Consider the following 19,626-nt stretch of genomic DNA (forward strand, 5'->3'; position numbering starts at 1 on the left):
AATTCGCAGGTAGATAAACAAGGAGTTTATCTGCTTCGTGGATAGCCATGGGGGAGGTCACGTGGTTAGCTATATATACAAAAATAGAGCAGCAGTGATATCCAATTGGAAGGTCGTCTGTCTGTGAGCAGACATAGTTGTTTTTGGTTGGACGTTTCACAGGTGACCCTGCTGCTGAGGGGAAGCTAAGCCATTAACCTGCTTTTTCTGAGAATCTAAAAGGCAAGTCTAATATTAATCACACCATTAAGCAGTTTATAATCTGCAATAGAAAAATTAGTGGAGAATGAAGGACAGACAGTGGGGTTCAGTGATTGAGTGAATGAATGGAAAAACTGGTCTGACTTCAAACACCTCAAGTTTCTGCAGTAATATATTGTTATTCAGCACATTGTGTGTTTTAATTTTTTGTTGTTGTTGTTGTTCTTGTTGAAGACCACTCCATGAACCATCTTTCCCAGATTTGTTTGTTAAAGAAGCTATGTCTTTTTGCTACGAGTTGTCTCCTTTAGCCCAACATGTCATCTGAGCACTGAGTCCTTTGCCACCAATTCAAAGCAACCAGACCAGACTTGGCACAGTTTCCCTCTGTGCCGTCATAATTCCAGATCTCGCGAACAAGCCCGTAGTGTGTAATCAACCCAGGGCCTTATGGGTGTGTGTGTTGTGTCCTGTAGAGCTGAAATGTCACTCTGCTATCTGTAGGCCTTGCAGCTAGACAGCTCGACTGGGGGACCAGAGGAATTAAAAGACCAACTCGAGAGGATCAACATGTTCTGTGTTATCTGACAGCAGATGGAGAAGAAGTGTTAACATCTCATCGATCTCTTCTTGTTGGTTTTCACAGTCAAGACCCAGAGGCAGTCTCGGGGCCATGTCGACCCTCCTGCGCCACATCTCCAGCTCCTGTCTCTTTTTGTCCCATAGAAGAATTCATCAGAAAATACCAGGGAGGAGGCATTTCAGAACTTTCCCTGTATTATGGGACCAAAAGGCTTCAAGAGGTAAAATGTGTATATATATACACACACACACACACACACACACACACATACATACATACATACATACATACATATATATATATACATATATATATATATATATATATATAATGTGCACAGCTGTTATAAAATCTTTCTGCTTAAGCCCACAGCATTTATGACTGGGTTAGCATGCTTTCTTTCTGTTTTCGGATTTCCTCCTTGTCCAAGTTAAGAAATTAGAGCCTAACAGTTCATTTAAGGACACTTTCGTTTTGGCCCAGCCGAATGGAAAACTTCACAAACCTTGACATGCTTGCTGCAGGTTTCTTGAGATATTCCCAAAATAGGAAAAGCTGATGTGAACGAGACTATGTCTCCATTTGCTGACCTGTAAATGCTGCTAACACATAAGAACATATGAGAGGTCAGTTAAAGGTGACATGCCAAATCTTAACAGTCGTCTGGTCGATTCTGTTGACAGATGTCTGTTTATGCAGTCAGTTCACAGGGCACATGCCGCAGAGTGTTTGTGAGAGTTTTATGAGTTATGGAGAGCTTTTAGGTCTGAATTTTGAGTGTGTCTCTAGACGTGCAGGCCTCTCTCTGTGTGTGGTGGCTCAGCTCCAATCACCTGCTAATTATGTCACCATGGTGGCGAGGTCATCATGCCATGTATGGAGAAAAATGTGCAACCTGATGCAGCTCCAACCGACGCAGACTCAGTTCCACACACGTTTTCCTGTGTTGTAAGAAAGCCTACAAGAGTTACCATTAATTTAAATTTAATATGTTAAAATGAATGTGAAAATGTCCATGTTCTTAAGAGAGGAGCTTATGATTTGCAGGGTCAACTATCAGCTGGTTTGTATGTTCAGGTGTGCCCTACAAGGACTTGGTGGTTGGTGTTCCTAGGGAGACTGTCCAGAACGAACGTCGTGTGGCGTTGTCGCCCGCTGGGGTTCAGGCGCTGGTCAAACAGGGCTTCAAGGTGCAGGTGGAGAGCGGAGCTGGAGAGGAATCTAAGTTCTCCGACCAGCAGTACAGAGATGCAGGAGCCATCATCACTGACGTCAAGGGAGCTTTTGGCTCAGATTTGGTCCTCAAGGTCGTACAGATCATTTGTTTACTAATTTCATCATCATTGTACAATTTAAGTAAACTTATTTATAACATACTTTTGTTGGATTTAGGTAAGAGCCCCCAGTTTGAGCGAGGCAGATCTCCTGAAGCAAAAGTCTACGTTGGTGAGCTTCATCTATCCAGCACAGAACCAAGATCTGATGACGAAGCTGTCGGAGAGGCAGAGCACTGTGTTGGCCATGGACCAGGTGCCCAGAGTGACCATCGCACAGGGCTATGATGCACTCAGCTCCATGGCTAACATTGCTGGGTAAAGAGAAATACAGACAGATAAACATAAATTAAGATAAATTTCTAAGCTTGCAGCGGTTTAGGATTGTTTTGTTTTAGCAAATGTGACTTGGATTTTTGTATTGTAGGTACAAAGCTGTGGTTCTGGCTGCTAACCACTTTGGCAGGTTCTTCACTGGTCAGATCACAGCAGCAGGAAAAGTCCCTCCAGCTAAGGTAACCTGCTTCATAAAAAGCAAGTCTGCAAGGGTGATTTATGTCTGCCCTCAATGGCCTTTTCCCACAAATACAATATGTTACATGGACTGAGTCTCATTCTAGTACTCATTGATTTTATTGTTGCACACAGGTTCTGGTTATCGGAGGTGGAGTGGCTGGCTTAGCAGCAGCAGGGGCAGCCAAGTCAATGGGAGCCATAGTTAGAGGATTTGACACCAGGTATAAGATGAAAAGAAAAAAACACCTTATGTCCCAGACTGCAGACTTGGTGTTGATAGTTCACGGGTTTTGACGATAAGCTGACTGCTTTTCGCCTGTCAGGCCAGCGGCTCTGGAGCAGTTCAAGTCTTTTGGGGCAGAGCCTCTGGAAGTAGACATCAAAGAGTCTGGCGAGGGGGTTGGAGGTTATGCCAAAGAGATGTCAAAGGATTTTATCGAAGCCGAGATGGCTCTTTTCGCCAAGCAGTGTAAAGAGGTCGACATTGTCATCAGTACTGCCCTGATTCCAGGTCAGTCGTGCTCTCTGATGACTTTCACTTTCTTAGACTTCAAACTTACTTTTGTTTTAGCTAAAAAAAAATCTAAAATTGAGAAACTGACAGGTCAGATGGGCAGAAATCTAATGTTACCAAAACTTTAAGAGCTGATGTTGCTTTGTCTCTCCTTAAATAGGAGGCAGTTAAAGTCTAACATACTGATCTTTTGTCTTTTTTCCATCTAGTTTTCTTTATGTACAAAAGACAATCCAAGGTCTATTTGTTTCTGTTCAAATCTCCAATATGTGTGCAAAACTCCGGCCTGTGCTGAGAAATTTCCACCTCTGCAGTAAACTCTGCAGAGACGCCTCATTGCGTGCCAGGAAGTTGGAAAAAATGAGTTGGGTGAAAAAAATTCTGGCTTTTGTTTTTTTTCTTGTTGGAGTCAGACTAAAAGTTAAAAGTTCACAGCCATATTCATCTAACATAAATGTTAAACTAACAAGTTACTTGCTGTGTAATGCAGAGTGGATGCATAAATCAGTTTCTGCACACTTGGCAGCCCAACTTCTTCACATACTTCTTGCCAGGCATAATTAGTCCTCCTATGGTGTGGTGATGTTAAATCTTCATCTTCCATAAAAATGTAAAAGAAGCCTCTCTTTCATTACAACAGTTACATTTCCACACATCCCTCAAAAAGTCTCTTTTTGTTGAACACCAGGGGGCATAATCTCTATATTACTTACACCACACTTCTGCTCTCACTTTACACAATCTCAGTTGCTAGTTTTAATTCTTTTTTTAATATAGCATTTTTTTTTATTTAGAAAATTAAGCAATAATGGACTTTGATGCCATGTTTAACCAGTTGTGGTCAACAAGTTTATACTGCGTGAGCATGTGTCTCCATGGGTTTTCATTTTCACTTTGGCTCTCAAAAAGCCAAAATGCCATACTCTTCAAAACATGAAAGTTGCATTAAGTAACTCTGATAATACCTTGATATTTTTTTGTTTGCTTATCTGAATGTTTTCTGCACACTTTAAGCCCAAAAATCAGTGCAGTTATTTTTTTTTTTTTTTTACATCAAACCATTCTAAATCTGTAAGACTTAGTATGTGTGAAAGGCTAATAAAAAGAAAACAAGTAAGTAAGTACCATGATTTTTATATATATATTATATATATATATTGTAGACACTTTGAAACTAAGATAAGTTTAGTTTCAGCTTCATTTCAGAGTTGGGACAATAAATATCTTAGCATTTCTTAATGTTTCTGTTCCTTTCACAATATTCAGAGGGTATGCTGGCCTTTTTTTCTCACACATTTGTTACCAGACTGTAGAACCTCAGCCCATCTGAGCTCTTTGCCCACATCCTTAACTTTTTTCTAGAATGTGTTGAAAACTTTAAATGCAGGATGAATGTATAACAACAAATTAGATTAAATTAAAGAGACAAAACATAAAATGCCTTGGGTTAAAACTGTCTGCACTGAAATAAAACTTAAAGTAAATGTGAGAATTACTGACTTTTGTTTTCCCTTTCTTGTAATTTGCATTGCAATCAACATCATCCCACCTTTGATCTTTGATTTAGTTTTATTTCCTTTTAATTAAGTGAATCTGATTCATCTCACTTGTCTGTCTGTGGCCCTGTTTCCCATGCAGGAAGGAGGGCACCCATTTTGATAAAGAAGGAGTTTGTGGAGTCTATGAAGGACGGCTCCGTGGTGGTGGATCTGGCCGCAGAGGCTGGGGGCAACATTGAAACCACCAAGCCTGGAGACCTGTATGTTCACAAGGTGAGATTTCTGCTTGCTTTCATGAAAGAGAAAAATGAAAGAAATTCTCAATGCTTAAAATGAAGTGTGTCTGATCCATTTACCACTGTGGAAAATTCACAGATGTACTTTTCTCTTTCTTTTTTAATTGACTAGGGAGTAACACACATCGGCTACACAGATCTTCCCAGCCGCATGGCCACCCAGGCCAGTACTCTGTATTCAAACAACATCCTGAAACTGCTGAAGGGCATTAGCCCAGACAAGGAATACTTCCACTTTGTGCCCACTGAAGAGTTCGACTATGGAACAATTGACCATGTCATCCGTGGTACTCTTGTTATGAAGGTTGGTTTTTATCTGTTGTAAATGTCTACTGGAATCCCTTTTCTCTGCTGGCATCCTTCTCTGTGCATGAGCTATCAGATCCTCATAAGCTAAGATACTGGACCAAAAGAGTACCAAAGAACCAGAATGCCCTAGCAAGAATGTTATGAACGTTTCAAAATATACTTTTCCAGGAATTTAGGCCTTGACACATTGTTTATGACAGTGAAAGCATGCAACCTCAACAGGACATATCACTTTACCCCTACTTAAAATAAGCATTTTTTAACCCCCTTAAAAGATAATTTATTTTTCAAAACCACTGCTAACTAGTTCATGATTGCTGTTTATTCAGTGTAATCTCCTGTGGAGTCCTTGAGTTTGTATTTCGAGTGATCCCACCATCCAGTTGAGATCTTCCACTGTAGAAAACTCTAAAGTTTCTCACGCAAAAACTTTGAGGACTTCCTCCGTGTTTTCACTCTGGTTCTTTTGTGTGTTTTCTGGCATGTCTAGGAAGGCAAGAACATGTTCCCATCTCCCCTCCCTAAAACAGCCCCCCCTGTCCCAGTGAAACAGAAAACTGTTGCAGAGTTGGAGGCTGAAAAAGCTGCAACGGTTTCCCCCTTCAACCGTACCATGACCTCTGCCGGTGTCTACACTGCAGGTCAGATGAGAGGAGACAGATGCATGCAGAAATATTCAGACGTAGACATGTTGCAGTGTATGGCATCCAGTGATATTTGCATTATGTTTTGTTCTAGTTTTATGCAAATGACTTAGCTGCAATGCAATGTTGTGTAACAAATGTAATGCAAATTGTATTAACACAGTTCCAAACAAAGCTAAAAAATGTTTAATGATTCAGATTATAAGGTAATTTTTTAAATAGATTTTAAGTTTGAAATGTCAAAATGTGGTTTGTGGTTTTCAGATGTGAAGTAGGACTGATGGTTCATAGTTTACAGCATGCAGACTGGAAATGTTTTAGGTTAGACAAAAGCAATATCCCTTTATTAATCAGGTGATTTTTTTTTCAAATGTAAAAATACAGGTGTTTGCAGATTAATTGATCTAATCAATCTGATTGCTCAGTTGTTCTTCTGTGAAATATAGTGCACTTCATTTTAAAGTGAATTATTACCTTAGTGCTGTACATCATGTTGAAAGATTACTCTGTTGTCATTGCATCTAGTTTGAGTTTCTAAAGAAAAACCTTCACATTTTTGCTCAGTACAGGAGTAGAACAGGAACTGTAGACCAGCATACAAGCATAACAGCAACACGTCTCTGCTGTGCCCCCTCCCTGCAGGTGTGTCCACGTGTCTGGCTCTGGGGATCATCTCCCCAAACGCAGCTTTCACTCAAATGGTCACAACCTTCGGTTTGGCCGGGATTGTGGGATACCACACTGTGTGGGGCGTGACTCCTGCTCTGCACTCGCCTCTCATGTCCGTCACTAACGCCATCTCAGGTCAGGAGATGGTATACAGCAAAATGACGACAGCTAGGAGCCTGATACAAATAGTTATTTGCTATTTTATTTCTATTTCTTTTCTGTTGCTTCTCTCAGGTCTGACTGCAGTGGGAGGTTTGGTGCTGATGGGTGGAGGTCTAACACCTTCCAGCCTGCCTGAGAGTCTCGCTCTGGCTGCTGCCTTTGTTTCCTCCATTAACATTGCTGGTCTGACACTCATCACAAAAATAAGAGTAGAAAGTATGATTAATTGCCTACCCAAGCCATTACTTCTCTTTTAATTCTATGCATGTGCAGGTGGTTTTCTGATCACCCAGAGGATGCTGGACATGTTCAAGCGCCCCACTGACCCTCCAGAATATAATTACCTATATGCACTGCCGGGGGCAGCTTTTGTTGGAGGATACGGCGCCTCGCTGGCTGCTGGATACAGCATTGAGCAGGTGCTGGGAATACTCGCCAAAACATCTTTCTCACATTTGTTCCCATTAATAATATAATAAATTGTATTTTAATATATTTAAAAAAACTTGTTTTTGAAATTAGATTCATTTCTAGTTTTTTTTTTTTTACCTTATTGAACTCATTGTTTTTCCTCCCTCCTTTCAATGTTGTGCAACTTTAGTCCACAAAGGGAGGTACTTTTTCCATGAAAACTCATAAACTGCTCAGAAACTTACAGACACAGGAGCCAAAAATAAATGTTTCAGACAAGGTGACATGAGGTGTTGCATGCATATGTTAAAAGAAGCCCTTTTTTCTTTCCTTTTTTAAAGAAATAAGACAGGCAAACTTACTGCAGCAAACCCCAAAACAGAATAATAAACCCATGAAAATCCGTAATCTGGCCTCCTCAAATTTCCAGTGTCATTATGCATATTACCATTAGAGTGGAATCACATAAAGGTAATTGTTTTCATGATCTTTAAAAGAAGCTGTTTGTAATCAGAAAGGAGCAGCTCCTCAGGCCTCCACCACATTGTTCTAACCTAACATCAGTTATGAAGCCAGCCTTTATACTTTTTTTTTGCACCTATCTTTACTTGGGGGTAAGCAGGTATATTCAGTCCCGTTTATTTTGTGCAGTTATAGGTCACCACGTCTTACACAATGAATGTTTTTAATTAAAAAAAAGTTTGTTCATTTTTATTAACACAAAGACTCTGAGATAACATTAACATATCAGTCAATGAAATTTAACCAGATTGTCTTAAGAAATACTTAAATAATTAAATTAGCACTGACTTGTTGATCTTTTTGAAAACCTTAGATGATTTATTTGGGCTCGGGCTTGTGCTGTGTCGGGGCCCTGGCAGGCCTCTCTGCTCAGGGCACTTCTCGTCTGGGGAACGCTCTGGGCATGATGGGAGTGGCGGGAGGCCTTGCTGCCACCATCGGTGCCCTCAAACCCTCACCTGAGCTGTTGTCTCAGATGTCTCTGGCCATGGCCACTGGGGGAACCCTGGGTAGGTGGCTCCATGACCTGTTCTAGCTAAAAGACAGGAAAGTGTTGTTCTGCAAGAGACCTTGTTGGGCACTGACTATTATTAATTTCAGTACTGGTTTATTTAGTTTTCGAGCAGGATTTAGGATTGTTGTCCACCATCTAAAGCCCTTAGAAGTGTTATTATGTGACGGTGACTTCTAACCTCTCAGGCTCAATTTTCCTTTAAAAAGAAACTAAATTAAACTTGTGCATTGCTCCTTTGAAGTCTAACAGTTTGTTTAGAAAATTACAAGACCATCACGAATGAGTTATATCTTAATAACTGTGCATGTGCCTGCTCCAGTCTTTCGGGGTAGTTATTTCTTTTGCTAATTCATAACAAAACATCAATCATCCTAATTTAAGAAGCAGGATGATAAATGATGCTGTAATCAACGTGCATATACACTCAGGCAGAAGTGCATGGGGTTTACTCAGCGTTAGTTTCCCAATGTGTTTGAGAAAACACAATTAAGTACTTACCTAAGAGCTCATTATATTTGCTTTAAAGATCAAGCCCCGTAAGAGAAAACAGGTGTTTGCCTTACAACCATTAGCTCTTAAGTTTTTGTCTCTCAAATGATTTTTGCGGTTGGCCAGTGTGCATGAGAAGTTTGGTTCCAGTGTTTGAGTTTGCCATATGCAGTAATTCACTGAACCCCCGCCTTTCTTTGGGCTGATCTTTGTGTCTCGCCTGCAGGTCTCACCATTGCCAAGAAGATTGAAATCACAGACTTGCCGCAGCTGGTAGCGGCCTTCCACAGTCTTGTAGGACTGGCAGCTGTTCTTACCTGTGTTGCCGAATTCATGATTGAGTACCCTCACCTTGACACTCACCCAGCTGCAGGTGTGCTCAAGACAGTGGCCTATCTGGGCACCTACATCGGAGGGGTCACCTTTAGTGGCTCTCTGGTGGCCTATGGAAAGCTTCAAGGTAAAGGCTGAAAGTGAAAATGTTTGTAGCATCTACAGAGTCCAAGCGCATGTGATACATTCCGACTGTCTTTTAACAAACACAAATATCTACATAAACACACTCAGCTTTATGTTCTCATGTCCTGATTGTCCCTTTCATCTAGTTAAAGCCAAAGATCTTCTGTTAAATCCAGGCCTAAACTGGGGCTTTGTGTGCACATGTCAGCAGCCTTTTTACATTGCAGAGCTACTGATCAAGAGGAACACATGAGAAGCTCTCTGATAATTTGTTATGTGTAGTGTAGGGCAGGGCAGTGGCTGCATGGCTGTGGTTGATGGAGGAGTTGCTGGCTGATTTGTGGATACGGCAGACTCTCCCACAGTCAGATTGAATTAGAGGCCTCCACAGAGAAGTCTGGGGGGGTTCAAAGATATTCGACACTGATTAAGAGAAAAGTGCACTTACTTGTTTTATGTTTTCAATTATGTCCCTTTATCCCTACAAATGAGTGACAATAACTTCTGCCCTTTTTGAAATTGTTTTTGTGTGTAGGCATCCTAGACTCAGCCCCCCTACTGTTGCCTGGTCGACACATGTTAAACGCCGGTCTGATGGCGGCATCCGTGGGAGGCATGGTGCCCTTTATGCTCAGTTCCAGCTATGGTACCGGCATGGGGTGTCTGCTGGGAGTGTCTGGGCTTTCCACTGTTATGGTGAGTTTCAGTTATTGAATTAGACGCTAGCGGATGAAGCCAAAACATTTTCAAAGTAATTGGTCTTATTATGTGCAGCCGCTTTCAGTTAAGAAATATGCTAAACCGTAATTAAATCATATGTTTTATCTGGAGAAACTTCTGACACTGACTCTTACTCACTCAGTAAGTAAATATCACTGACTGAGTTATTTTATTGTGTTAGATAGTGTCATGGAAATTCTTTATAAAACCATCGGTAAGAAATAAATCCATAAAGCTCCAGTTGTCTTTGTAATTTATGCTGCCAGCAGGAAAACAGGTTCAACAGAGTACAAGAGTCTGCAGAAGTTGTTTACTTTTCATTCCTCCTCCACAAGTGTTTTGATCTATCCAAAACCCTCCCATGCCCACACTTCTTAGCCAATCCTTGTTCATGCATGCATGAAAACAGTTCAAAGTTATCTAAACTAACTTTCACTCAAATCTGATAACACCTGAAATCTGTCTGCGGTGCATTCCAGGTATAAACTTAACCTTAGCATTAATAAATCAGAGCATTAATATGAATACAAATGCATATGAAACTGGTTATAATATACATTTTCCTAACAATAGTAAACATTTTAAAACTCCAGGTAAGAATTTAATAAATATCACTGCGTCCGGTTAAAAAAAAAGAAGCTATTTTAAAGTGAATTGTGTGGATCAGATGTTGGTCCAACTTTTACTTCATCTCCCAGGGTGTAACACTGACAGCAGCCATAGGCGGTGCTGACATGCCTGTGGTCATCACTGTGTTAAACAGCTACTCAGGATGGGCTCTCTGTGCTGAAGGCTTCTTGTTGAACAATAATCTCATGACTATTGTAGGAGCCCTCATTGGCTCCTCTGGTGCCATCCTTTCATACATCATGTGTGTGGTGAGTAGTTGTACATTTACTACAATGTGCATGAATTAAGATGATGAATTAATGAGTTATCTGGGATAAATTCTTCTCCTTCTCTAAGGCTATGAACCGCTCACTGCCCAATGTGATCCTGGGTGGATATGGCACCACCTCCACAGCGGGCGGTAAGCCCATGGAGATTGTTGGCACTCACACCGAGGTCAATGTGGAACAGACCATTGACATAATTAAAGAGGCCAACAGCATCATCATTACACCAGGTACAGACGACATAAGCACCATGACATACATAAGCAGGATCTGCTGGGCATTTATAGGAAACTTTGACATCCTCGGGTCAGTTTTGTCCAATGCGTAAAAACAGACAGAAATCAGTTGACACAAACATAATTTTCATTTCAAAACATATAAATAGTCATTCCACTAAATCTACCCTGTACATGACAAAAACATGACATACATGTGGCTGCTTCACTAGTTGAGCTAAATACCACCCACTAATACAATTTTACAACTTGTTTTAATTAATACTAAAAAGAGGCACAAATCCATGCCCCAATAGTGAACCATGAGAACTGTCATCACACATCTGGCACATCACACTCAGCTTTGTTTTGACATCTCTACCTCTTCCACACAGAAGAGGGGAAATTACTTATTTCAAACATGTACATTTTTTGCATTGGCAGGATTTAAAAAAAACATCATGGAAAGTTTTAAGAAATACAAATGGATATACCCTTTTTATTTTTTTGTTGGAGAAACTCTTTAAAAAAGTAAAAGTAAATAATCTTTGAAACCATCCATATTTGACTTGTTTCAACCAGTGCAAAATTTTTCATGCATAGTGCCATGCACTACTCTACATTTAATAGATTAGTGACAATAAAACACCCCAGAAATCACATATAGACACAATATAGCAATGCAAAAATGACCAAAACACTTTTAAGCCTGAAAATCAGTCATCAAATACATGCTCCAGAGAAAAACCACATATGAATTTGACTACACAGCTGGCTTCACAGAGAGGCTGAAGAACCAGGTTGACTGCAATCCAACGCAACATTTGAATTTGTCTGTTGGCTTCAAAGCATCTTAACACTGTCAAACAACCATAATGGAAAATAGCAAAAGGGTCACAGCTGAGCTTAGATCCTTTTTGGATTTATTTAATGTATTCATTCAAATTCCTGCAATTCAAATTGACTTCACTTGAGTTTGTTATGTTAGTTTGGCTTGAGCCTTAAACATAGATTGAGGGCAGAGGTCTGATGATCTCAAAACATTTTTTCTTTTCAAACTTTAAATCCTAAATCTTAATTGATACTGACTCAAATTATATCCCTTAAAGAAATAAGAAATCTAATTTCATGTGGCATCTTCTGGAGCCACAAAGAGCTTCATCATTTTTTAAGATTTTTTAAGCGTTAGCTCCATTTATGTTATGCAGGTAAAGTCAGTGAAGATCAATTTAGGGTTTCAACATCTGCATGTGCAGACTAGTTGGAACTGGGACATGGATGTGGTTCTATTCATGTACAGTTAAAATACAAGTCAGTCTGCATTAGAAAGAAAAATGGCATCTTCAACAGAGCATGTTGAGGAGCTGTTCTAGCAGATCAAGAAAAAATATATAAATATCATTCATGTATCCTTGGAGATGTGTTGTTCCAGTGACAAATATGTTAGTAAAATTTTGGCCAGTAAAAATTTCCCAACACAGGCTTTCTAGCTAACTAGCCTTTGAGAGACACAACATAGAAATTTGCTCTGACATAAGAGAGGAAGGTGGGACACAGCTGTAACATCAGATTATCTCATCACTGGGCCCTCCTCTGCACTCCAGCTGTACCTTTTCAGACTGTCGGGTTGAGTTGAGCCTCTTATTTGATTAACTTCACCTGACAAAAGGTTAAGCCTGATTTCTCTGCCAAAATGTGCATCAAAACAGCAGTAATGGAAAAGCTGACATCCTTTGGTAATGCTCTGATGGTAGCGATTAATTAAACTGAGGACGGTGTAGCATAGGGAACCACAAGAGGGGGTAGTGTGCTCACAAATAATCCTAAAATCATCTGTCTACAAACTGTGAAAAATGATGACTGAGATCATGGCCACATCTTGATTTATTAAAAAAAAGAAAGACAGATTTGTCTTCCAGCTGAGTAGTTGTTTAGCAGTCTGAGCAAGAGGAACCACTCTGGGTATCATGGATGCAGGGACTGCAGTTGTTTTCCAATGGCTCCAGACCAACGCGAGGACAGCTGTGTGGTCTAACATGCTGCTTTGATTTGAGAAACAGTGAAAAGTCGTAGGAGCTATTGAGTCCAGACCCAAGACTTCTCCATGCACAGACAACAACAAAGCACTGCAGTGAGGAAACAGAAGGCTCCAGGTGTCAGGGGAATATGAAGATACGGGTTCTGAGTGACTGACTTCAAAAAGCTTGATGAGGGATATTGCTGAACCCTGTGAGGTATCTGTCCACCAGGGTTAAACGGAGGTTATGGAGTCGGGCAAAAACAGTTCTTTGCACGCACCCAAATGCACCATACATGTGGTTAAGTTCTTTATAAAAATGTAACCCAGATCATTGAGCTGCAATGATTCTAATAAAGAGGGGAGACTTGTGGGTAATGAGGATAAAATAAAAATGGGTGCTATCATTATCCTATTGGATCACTGTTTTTCTATTTAACAATAGACAATAACAGTCAGCTTGAAAAAGCACAAATCTAGAGGATGAATTGCTGTTGCATAGCATACTCATATAAGAAGCGCTGAGTAATGTTATTTATTTTTTTGCCTATGATTGTGGGCATTAGTTTTTAGTTAGAAGCTCTAATTGGAAAATTATCCTCATCTCCCTATAGTAAAAAATCTTTTAACAATAATTCCTGGATCGAGGTGGTGATCCAGATCACCCCTAAAATCTAAACACGTTTTCCTTATTCCATTTCCATTTCAGATTTCCATAACGTTTTGAGTTATGTTGCTAACAGACAAACCAGCACTGCCAAATGCCAAATACATGACCTCCGCCTTGGCAGGGGTAACAACTGAGTGAGGGTCTCAAAACATGGCTGGTATGTGTTTTGGCTGAGCGTACCTTATTTAAGGTGCATGTTTCTGTGTTTCTGCTTAGGCTGGGGTCTGTGTGCAGCCAAAGCCCAGTACCCAATTGCAGACATGGTGAAGATGTTGAGGGAACAGGGCAAGGCTGTCAGGTGAGTGACCCTTCTGTTTCTATGCCTTTTACAATTTATATAAACTTATTTAAGAACAGACACGTGCATCTTAATTTCTGCAACAACAGCAGCAACTGGCACCAGTGATTAACAAGCAGTGATTTTTTAGTGCCCGCTGGTTTTGATCTTCTCTGGCAGGTTTGGTATCCACCCCGTGGCTGGTCGTATGCCAGGCCAGCTGAACGTTCTCCTGGCTGAAGCTGGTGTTCCCTATGATGTTGTTCTGGAGATGGATGAGATCAACGATGACTTCCCAGGCAAACTTCTTTTTAAAATAAATTCTACAAAGAACTGTTTTATTTATTGTGACATGGTTATCACTTTGGCAGGACAGTGCCAGATAGAATTACTATATCAATTCTTGTGTATTAAACACGTCCACATCTCATCTACACTTGGAGCAATCGTGCGAGCGTGTGTGAATATTTAGACTTGCCATGTTACTTGGACAGAAGTTGTTTTCTTAGCAACCAGTGTTCTGTTTGGGACACATGGTTCTGTTTATTACAGAGGGAGATGGGTGTGGTGCTGGGTTAGTTCGTTCATCTGTCTTGTGTATGAATGTGTAAATGTTTTTTACCTACAGAGACAGACTTGACACTGGTCATCGGAGCGAACGACACAGTAAATTCTGCAGCACAAGAAGATCCCAACTCTATTATTGCTGGCATGCCAGTCCTGGAAGTGTGGAAGTCCAAACAGGTTCCTCTAGCATTATTTTACAACTTCATGAAATGTTTATGATTCAAATGTATCTGGATTAATAGCATTTTGTTTCTTTTCTGTGTCGCAGGTGATCGTGATGAAGCGTACCTTGGGTGTGGGATACGCTGCAGTAGATAACCCCATTTTCTACAAACCCAACACATCCATGTTACTGGGAGATGCCAAGAAGACCTGCGACAGCCTTCAAGCTAAAATCAGAGAGGTCTTCTACTAGTCATTACTCATTGCTTTTATGGAAAAAAAACAAAGCAAAACTAAGTTAACAGAACTTGTATTTCCATCTTTGGCTCAAAGGATCTATATTTTTGGAAATTCATTGGCTCTGCAAGAAATTAATTTAAATGTTCCGTTTGCCCAAGATTATATATATTTTTTTCCTTCTGAAAAATTAGAGACATGTACAACTTAAGAACAAATGTGAATTAATTTGTAAATAAAATATTTAAATGTACTTTAAGCCCATTTCTTTGCACTTTAAGATTTAAATGATCTAGAGTTTAAATGTATTAGTTTGCAAGAACAAAAATAAAACACCTGCTAAAATCTTGCCATACATATACAAGAATATTTGTGAAACCTTTTTATAATGTAATCGTAACTAATCCAAGTTGCAATTTAAGACAAACAAGATCGTCAGATCAAGGACTTCTATGTTTACATCCTGTACAATTTCTGTGGTATTTTTTAGTTCTGGCCCTGTGGGTAGCAAAGCAGCACAATACCACAATGTTCGCTCCTCACTGCTTCATGGGTTTTGGTGTTATTGTGCAGCATCTTTCTCCTTCCAAAGATAACGTTCTACATTTTTTACATAAGGTTTAACTTCCACAGAATATTTTTCCAGTAGTGGAAAAAATCCAGGTGCCTTTTCTTTCATTTGCAATTTTAAATGTACAGAAATTTTTTTTTTTTAATAGGAGAGGTTCTCGTTGTGGTGTCTTTTTCTAGCAGGGGATACATGAGCAAATAACAGCAACAAAGTTGTTAAGATCTTTGCAGATGTTACTTTTTTCTTCTTCTTCAGTTGTTGAATTTATAGGTCTTCAAGTTTTTGTAGACTTTTCCATCTTAATGTGTGTCAAGTCTGGTTTTATACTTTCTCCTTGTGTGTTTGGTCCTTTTTTAAATCTAGTATTTAAGATACATTTGCATCAAGAATGTGCAGTCCTTGCTGCACATGTATGATTTGGATTCTGTGGATTTACATTATCGAACAACTCACATTTGCAAGCCTTTTTTTTATTTCACCTTCTTACACATTGATGTCATTGTATTAAAAAATAAAAACATCTGAGCCATAAAATACCATCATATATTGGGGGCTTGCATATAAATCTGCTCCTTAGCCAAGGTTCAGTCTCTGGTAGTAGACTTCAGTTTTTCCACACAGCTTTCCTCAGTATTTTCCAGCAGATGTTTTAGCTTTGTTGACTACTGAGTGCAGGTATGAGTAGAAGAAGAGGAGGTTATCATATTCTCCGTTGTAGTCCTGAGTAAGGTAATGCTGATGGAAGTCCTTGAGAAAATAATAAATTGCCTCAATAGTAGCAAGGTAGGTGTCCGGTTTGCCCTTCTGACGACGCCAGAAACATGTTTTTCTCGTCTTGAGTTCAACCTGAAGCAAACCTGGAGAGAACAGACATCGGTCATAAAAGAATGAGATCATGTAAAAGTAGAACTGAAGGTGAAGTAAAGTTGCCCCAGTTAATCACAACTTTTCACAGTGCTTACCCTGCAGCCTCTCGTCTGTGCTGATCTTGTTGGTCTGGTTCCATGTGCTGTCGATGAAGACCACCTTCTCCAGGGGATACAGCCTCGACTTCAAGCTCTTTTCTTCATCTGAAGCTCCTGACTCTGGGTTCGTGGCAACATGTGTGGCACCTTGAACTTCCTCACTTTTCAGCCTCTTTATGGGGAGTTCATCAAAGGTGTCATGTGACCTTTTGTTGCTCCTGTCACCTAAGTACTGCATCATGTCTTCAACTGAGACGGCCCCCTGGCCAGGGAACACCAACACCACCTGGAGAGAAAAGACAGGCTGCATTTAAAAAAAAAAAAAAAAAAAGTATCTCAAATACATATTTCTTTAGTGTTGTGATTTATATGGAGGTAAATTTGAGAAGCATTGAAAGAAAAACAGATAGAGGTAAGAATAAAACTATTAGAAACTGTCAAATACAAACATACACTGCTTGTACAGTATATTTCAAAGTTTAAAATTAGTTATGCTAAAGCATATATGAGTACATGATACATTAACACCAAAATTTCAAAAATGAATGCAATTAATAATAAAGGTGTCATAACATAAGTGAAATGCAGCTGCTTCATTCAGAATATGACATCCTGTAAAGAAATACAGAAGATATGTTTCAGTAAGTTATCTTGCTATGTATTTAGGAACATATCTGCCACAGCATTTAAAACTCATGTTCACCGAGCTGCTTTTGAGCAGTTTATGTGTTGCTGCAGAGTGCTCTGCCCAGCTGAGAAAAGCTGTTACCGTAAGGTAGTGTGGGTAGATAGATTCAAAAGTACATATGACTGCTTTCATATTGACCTATCGCTTCAGCCATAAAAATAACACTTTCAGCAAGTGTACCAGTAAAGTACACTAACCTTGTCATTTTCATATTCAGGAATGCATGGGTAGGTATATATTGTGACATCATTGGGTGCGAGAATCTTTGCATGGATTGCGGTGCTCTTGCCGTCTGTTTCATTGGGATGCTTTATGATGTCCATCTTCACAGGAAGCTGAGCACAATATACAATATGTAGAGTCAGGTCATGAGGAATGCAACACCACACCATGTACACATTTTAGAAATCTTACACAAAGAACATATTTTCAATCACATGAAGCCATGGCATTTCACATAATTCAAAAGAAAAATGAAGCACGTCCTAACCTCTTACTGACCTTGATTAAGGGAATTTCTTGCACGCTAACACCCACTAATGAGCAACATGTGTAGCAGAAGAACATCCTTGATCCTCCACATTTAGAGCACTTCAATCTGCCACTCTGCTGCGCTTTCTCCAGGACTGCATGTGATGCCAATATTAAGTCTTGGAGAGGTTGCTTGTTAAGCTCATGGATGTCTGATGGATCCCTAGATACTGTTGTTTTGTGATGGCAACTTGGATAAAGTCTCTGGTCTTGATCCATGACACTCATGCTTGCTCTTTAAATGTTGACAGATCTGTCTTGGAATAAGTTGGCCCTGCATTCATAGCCAAACAAGAATGACTTAACAATTGATGTAAATCTTTCAAGTTATAAAAATTCCAACATTTACATAACAACAAAAATAGAATGACAAACTAATGCAGAGAAATCATTTATAAAGCAAGGAGCTGTTATCTGTTATCTCCTTTTTCTTTCGTCCAAACAAAGTCACCTCTGACTCTAATGAATGAATACTTATCAGACAATATGTTTTTTAAGGACCATTTTAAAAATCTCATAGTTACATTTTAACTAGCTTTTTCTGTGACTGCGTTGGTTTTGTTTGTGTTTGACTTATTTTAGCCCCTTGTTTTGTTTCATGCTTCCATAACTGAGTAAGGATATTTCCTCAGATTATATGAATGATTCTCTATGAAAGCATTCATACCCAGGCTCAAAATACTACCACAATATGAGAAGTGGCATGAAATACAGCACACCCCGATTTCATTTAGTAATTTTCAACCGATCAAAAAAACAGAAACATACACGTAGACGCATTTTTGTTGGGATACTGGGAACACGTATGCTTCCTTACACATAGCTGATTACAAACTGAGCCTTATTCGCTAATCTAAGAGGATGGATGACTGGATAATTAGCTGAACACAAGTGACAAGATAAAAAAAACAAAAAAAAAAAAAAACAAATAAAAAAAAAAAAACACCTATTCAGTTATCAACACACAAGTTCAAAAGCACAACAATCAAAATTATAATATACATCGCTTTCTCTCCTGAACAGCATTGTTATAGCTGAGTTTTAATCTAGATACTACTGCTGCTTTTTTGTTACCTTACTGGACATCTGTCCCTGCTTTACAAATTGTAGCTACCATTACCTCATACTAGTGCAGCTAGGTCCTGTTAGCAAGTATTTACTTCACATCTGCAGCTGAGGGTGCAAACGTTAAGCGGAGAAATCTAAGCTTAGTTAGATTAGCAACGAGCAATGGAAAACAGATGCAGGTGTGCTATTAGCTTAGCCGAGTCCACAAAACAAGGCAGATAACATATTCCAGCCAAAACGTGCCTACCGGTTTCAATTAAACTGAACACGCAGACGTCTTCTTCTACGCCGGAAATACGAATATAAGTGACGGATATGGGAGGGGGGGAGGGAGCGAGGGGGTCAGTAAATCGTTGCTCAACACCAGACGTACCCAGTCTTATAGACAGTTAAAACGTAGGAAGAAGAGCACTGAAGTATTTTATTTAATTGAATAAAATGAATTAGTAATGTCAACTGTCAGTACACTTTTTTTTACACGTTACATCTGGTTATTGTAGATTTTTTTGTTTGTTGTGAAATCTTCACATTAAACTCTTTTCTTCTTTTTTTGTTAAAAGTTATATGAATCACGTCTGGTTTTATAAAATGCTTATCAAGTTTAATGTGTGTTTACAGTTAAAAAAGTCATCTGTCAAAATGGATTTTTATTACCACTATATGAGGCAATTGAAAACCTATTTTTAATTTCCTAACCACCATTCTCCACTTTATAGCTTTAATAATAGCTTGTTACATTTAGGGATACCAGGCTTTAAAAAAAAAAAAAACAAGTTTAAGGGAAGACCAAATAATAGCTGTTTACCTGTTAAGTACTTAATACCTTTTTATCTAGTGTCTAGTGTCACAACTGTCTGTGCGCTTGATTGAGATGACGGACTGCTGTCTCCTTCTGAGTTTTTGATTATTTAGATAATATAGAATAGATAGAAATAATATTCCAAGTTTCATTATAATTCATTATAAAAAAAAATTTTTTT

The 19,626-nt window shown here is 39.3% G+C and overlaps 2 protein-coding genes across 4 annotated transcripts; one reads left to right on the forward strand and one right to left on the reverse strand.

The window, feature by feature from the left end:
* Positions 1-98: 98 nt before the first annotated feature.
* LOC121644133 (NAD(P) transhydrogenase, mitochondrial-like) lies at positions 99-15,171 on the forward strand. 2 transcript variants are annotated; one of them, XM_041991871.1, is made up of 22 exons: positions 99-222; positions 848-1,004; positions 1,862-2,091; positions 2,177-2,376; positions 2,486-2,573; positions 2,707-2,795; positions 2,898-3,085; positions 4,727-4,860; positions 4,996-5,187; positions 5,683-5,833; positions 6,479-6,640; positions 6,740-6,850; positions 6,941-7,086; positions 7,914-8,109; positions 8,830-9,063; positions 9,598-9,758; positions 10,481-10,660; positions 10,749-10,908; positions 13,797-13,878; positions 14,038-14,156; positions 14,486-14,601; positions 14,693-15,171. In XM_041991871.1, exons 2-22 carry the CDS (start codon positions 875-877, stop codon positions 14,837-14,839), a joined length of 3,216 nt encoding a protein of 1,071 aa, XP_041847805.1. In that variant the 5' UTR covers positions 99-222; positions 848-874; the 3' UTR covers positions 14,840-15,171. The 2 variants fall into 2 exon arrangements, with proteins under 2 accessions (XP_041847805.1, XP_041847814.1); XM_041991880.1 differs by lacking the exon at positions 99-222 and having other exon boundaries at positions 659-1,004.
* A 686-nt stretch (positions 15,172-15,857) lies between these two features.
* dtwd1 (DTW domain containing 1) lies at positions 15,858-18,980 on the reverse strand. Of its 2 annotated transcripts, none has more exons than XM_041985898.1 (5): positions 18,894-18,980; positions 17,549-17,852; positions 17,245-17,382; positions 16,357-16,645; positions 15,858-16,251 (listed from the first exon to the last, which is right to left on the reverse strand). In XM_041985898.1, the coding sequence occupies exons 2-5, from the start codon at positions 17,804-17,806 to the stop codon at positions 16,022-16,024; spliced, it is 915 nt and encodes a 304-aa protein (XP_041841832.1). In that variant the 5' UTR covers positions 17,807-17,852; positions 18,894-18,980; the 3' UTR covers positions 15,858-16,021. The 2 variants fall into 2 exon arrangements, with proteins under 2 accessions (XP_041841832.1, XP_041841826.1); XM_041985892.1 differs by lacking the exon at positions 18,894-18,980 and adding an exon at positions 18,699-18,887.
* Between the last annotated feature and the right edge of the window lie 646 nt (positions 18,981-19,626).

Source organism: Melanotaenia boesemani, chromosome 1, assembly GCF_017639745.1.
Source record: "Melanotaenia boesemani isolate fMelBoe1 chromosome 1, fMelBoe1.pri, whole genome shotgun sequence".
In the NCBI taxonomy this organism is placed as follows: Eukaryota; Metazoa; Chordata; class Actinopteri; order Atheriniformes; family Melanotaeniidae; genus Melanotaenia; species Melanotaenia boesemani.

Bases quoted from the DNA above. Each gene is read 5' to 3' on its own strand.
- LOC121644133 (XM_041991871.1), top strand. From the start codon at position 875: ATGTCGACCCTCCTGCGCCACATCTCCAGCTCCTGTCTCTTTTTGTCC. The intron at 2,574-2,706 runs GTAACCTGCTTC...TGTTGCACACAG, and splicing joins GAAAAGTCCCTCCAGCTAAG to GTTCTGGTTATCGGAGGTGG. The intron at 3,086-4,726 runs GTCAGTCGTGCT...TTTCCCATGCAG, and splicing joins CAGTACTGCCCTGATTCCAG to GAAGGAGGGCACCCATTTTG.
- dtwd1 (XM_041985898.1), bottom strand. From the start codon at position 17,806: ATGAGTGTCATGGATCAAGACCAGAGACTTTATCCAAGTTGCCATCAC. The intron at 17,383-17,548 runs GTCAGTAAGAGG...TATTGTGCTCAG, and splicing joins AAGAAATTCCCTTAATCAAG to CTTCCTGTGAAGATGGACAT. The intron at 16,252-16,356 runs GTAAGCACTGTG...TGTTCTCTCCAG, and splicing joins CACAGACGAGAGGCTGCAGG to GTTTGCTTCAGGTTGAACTC.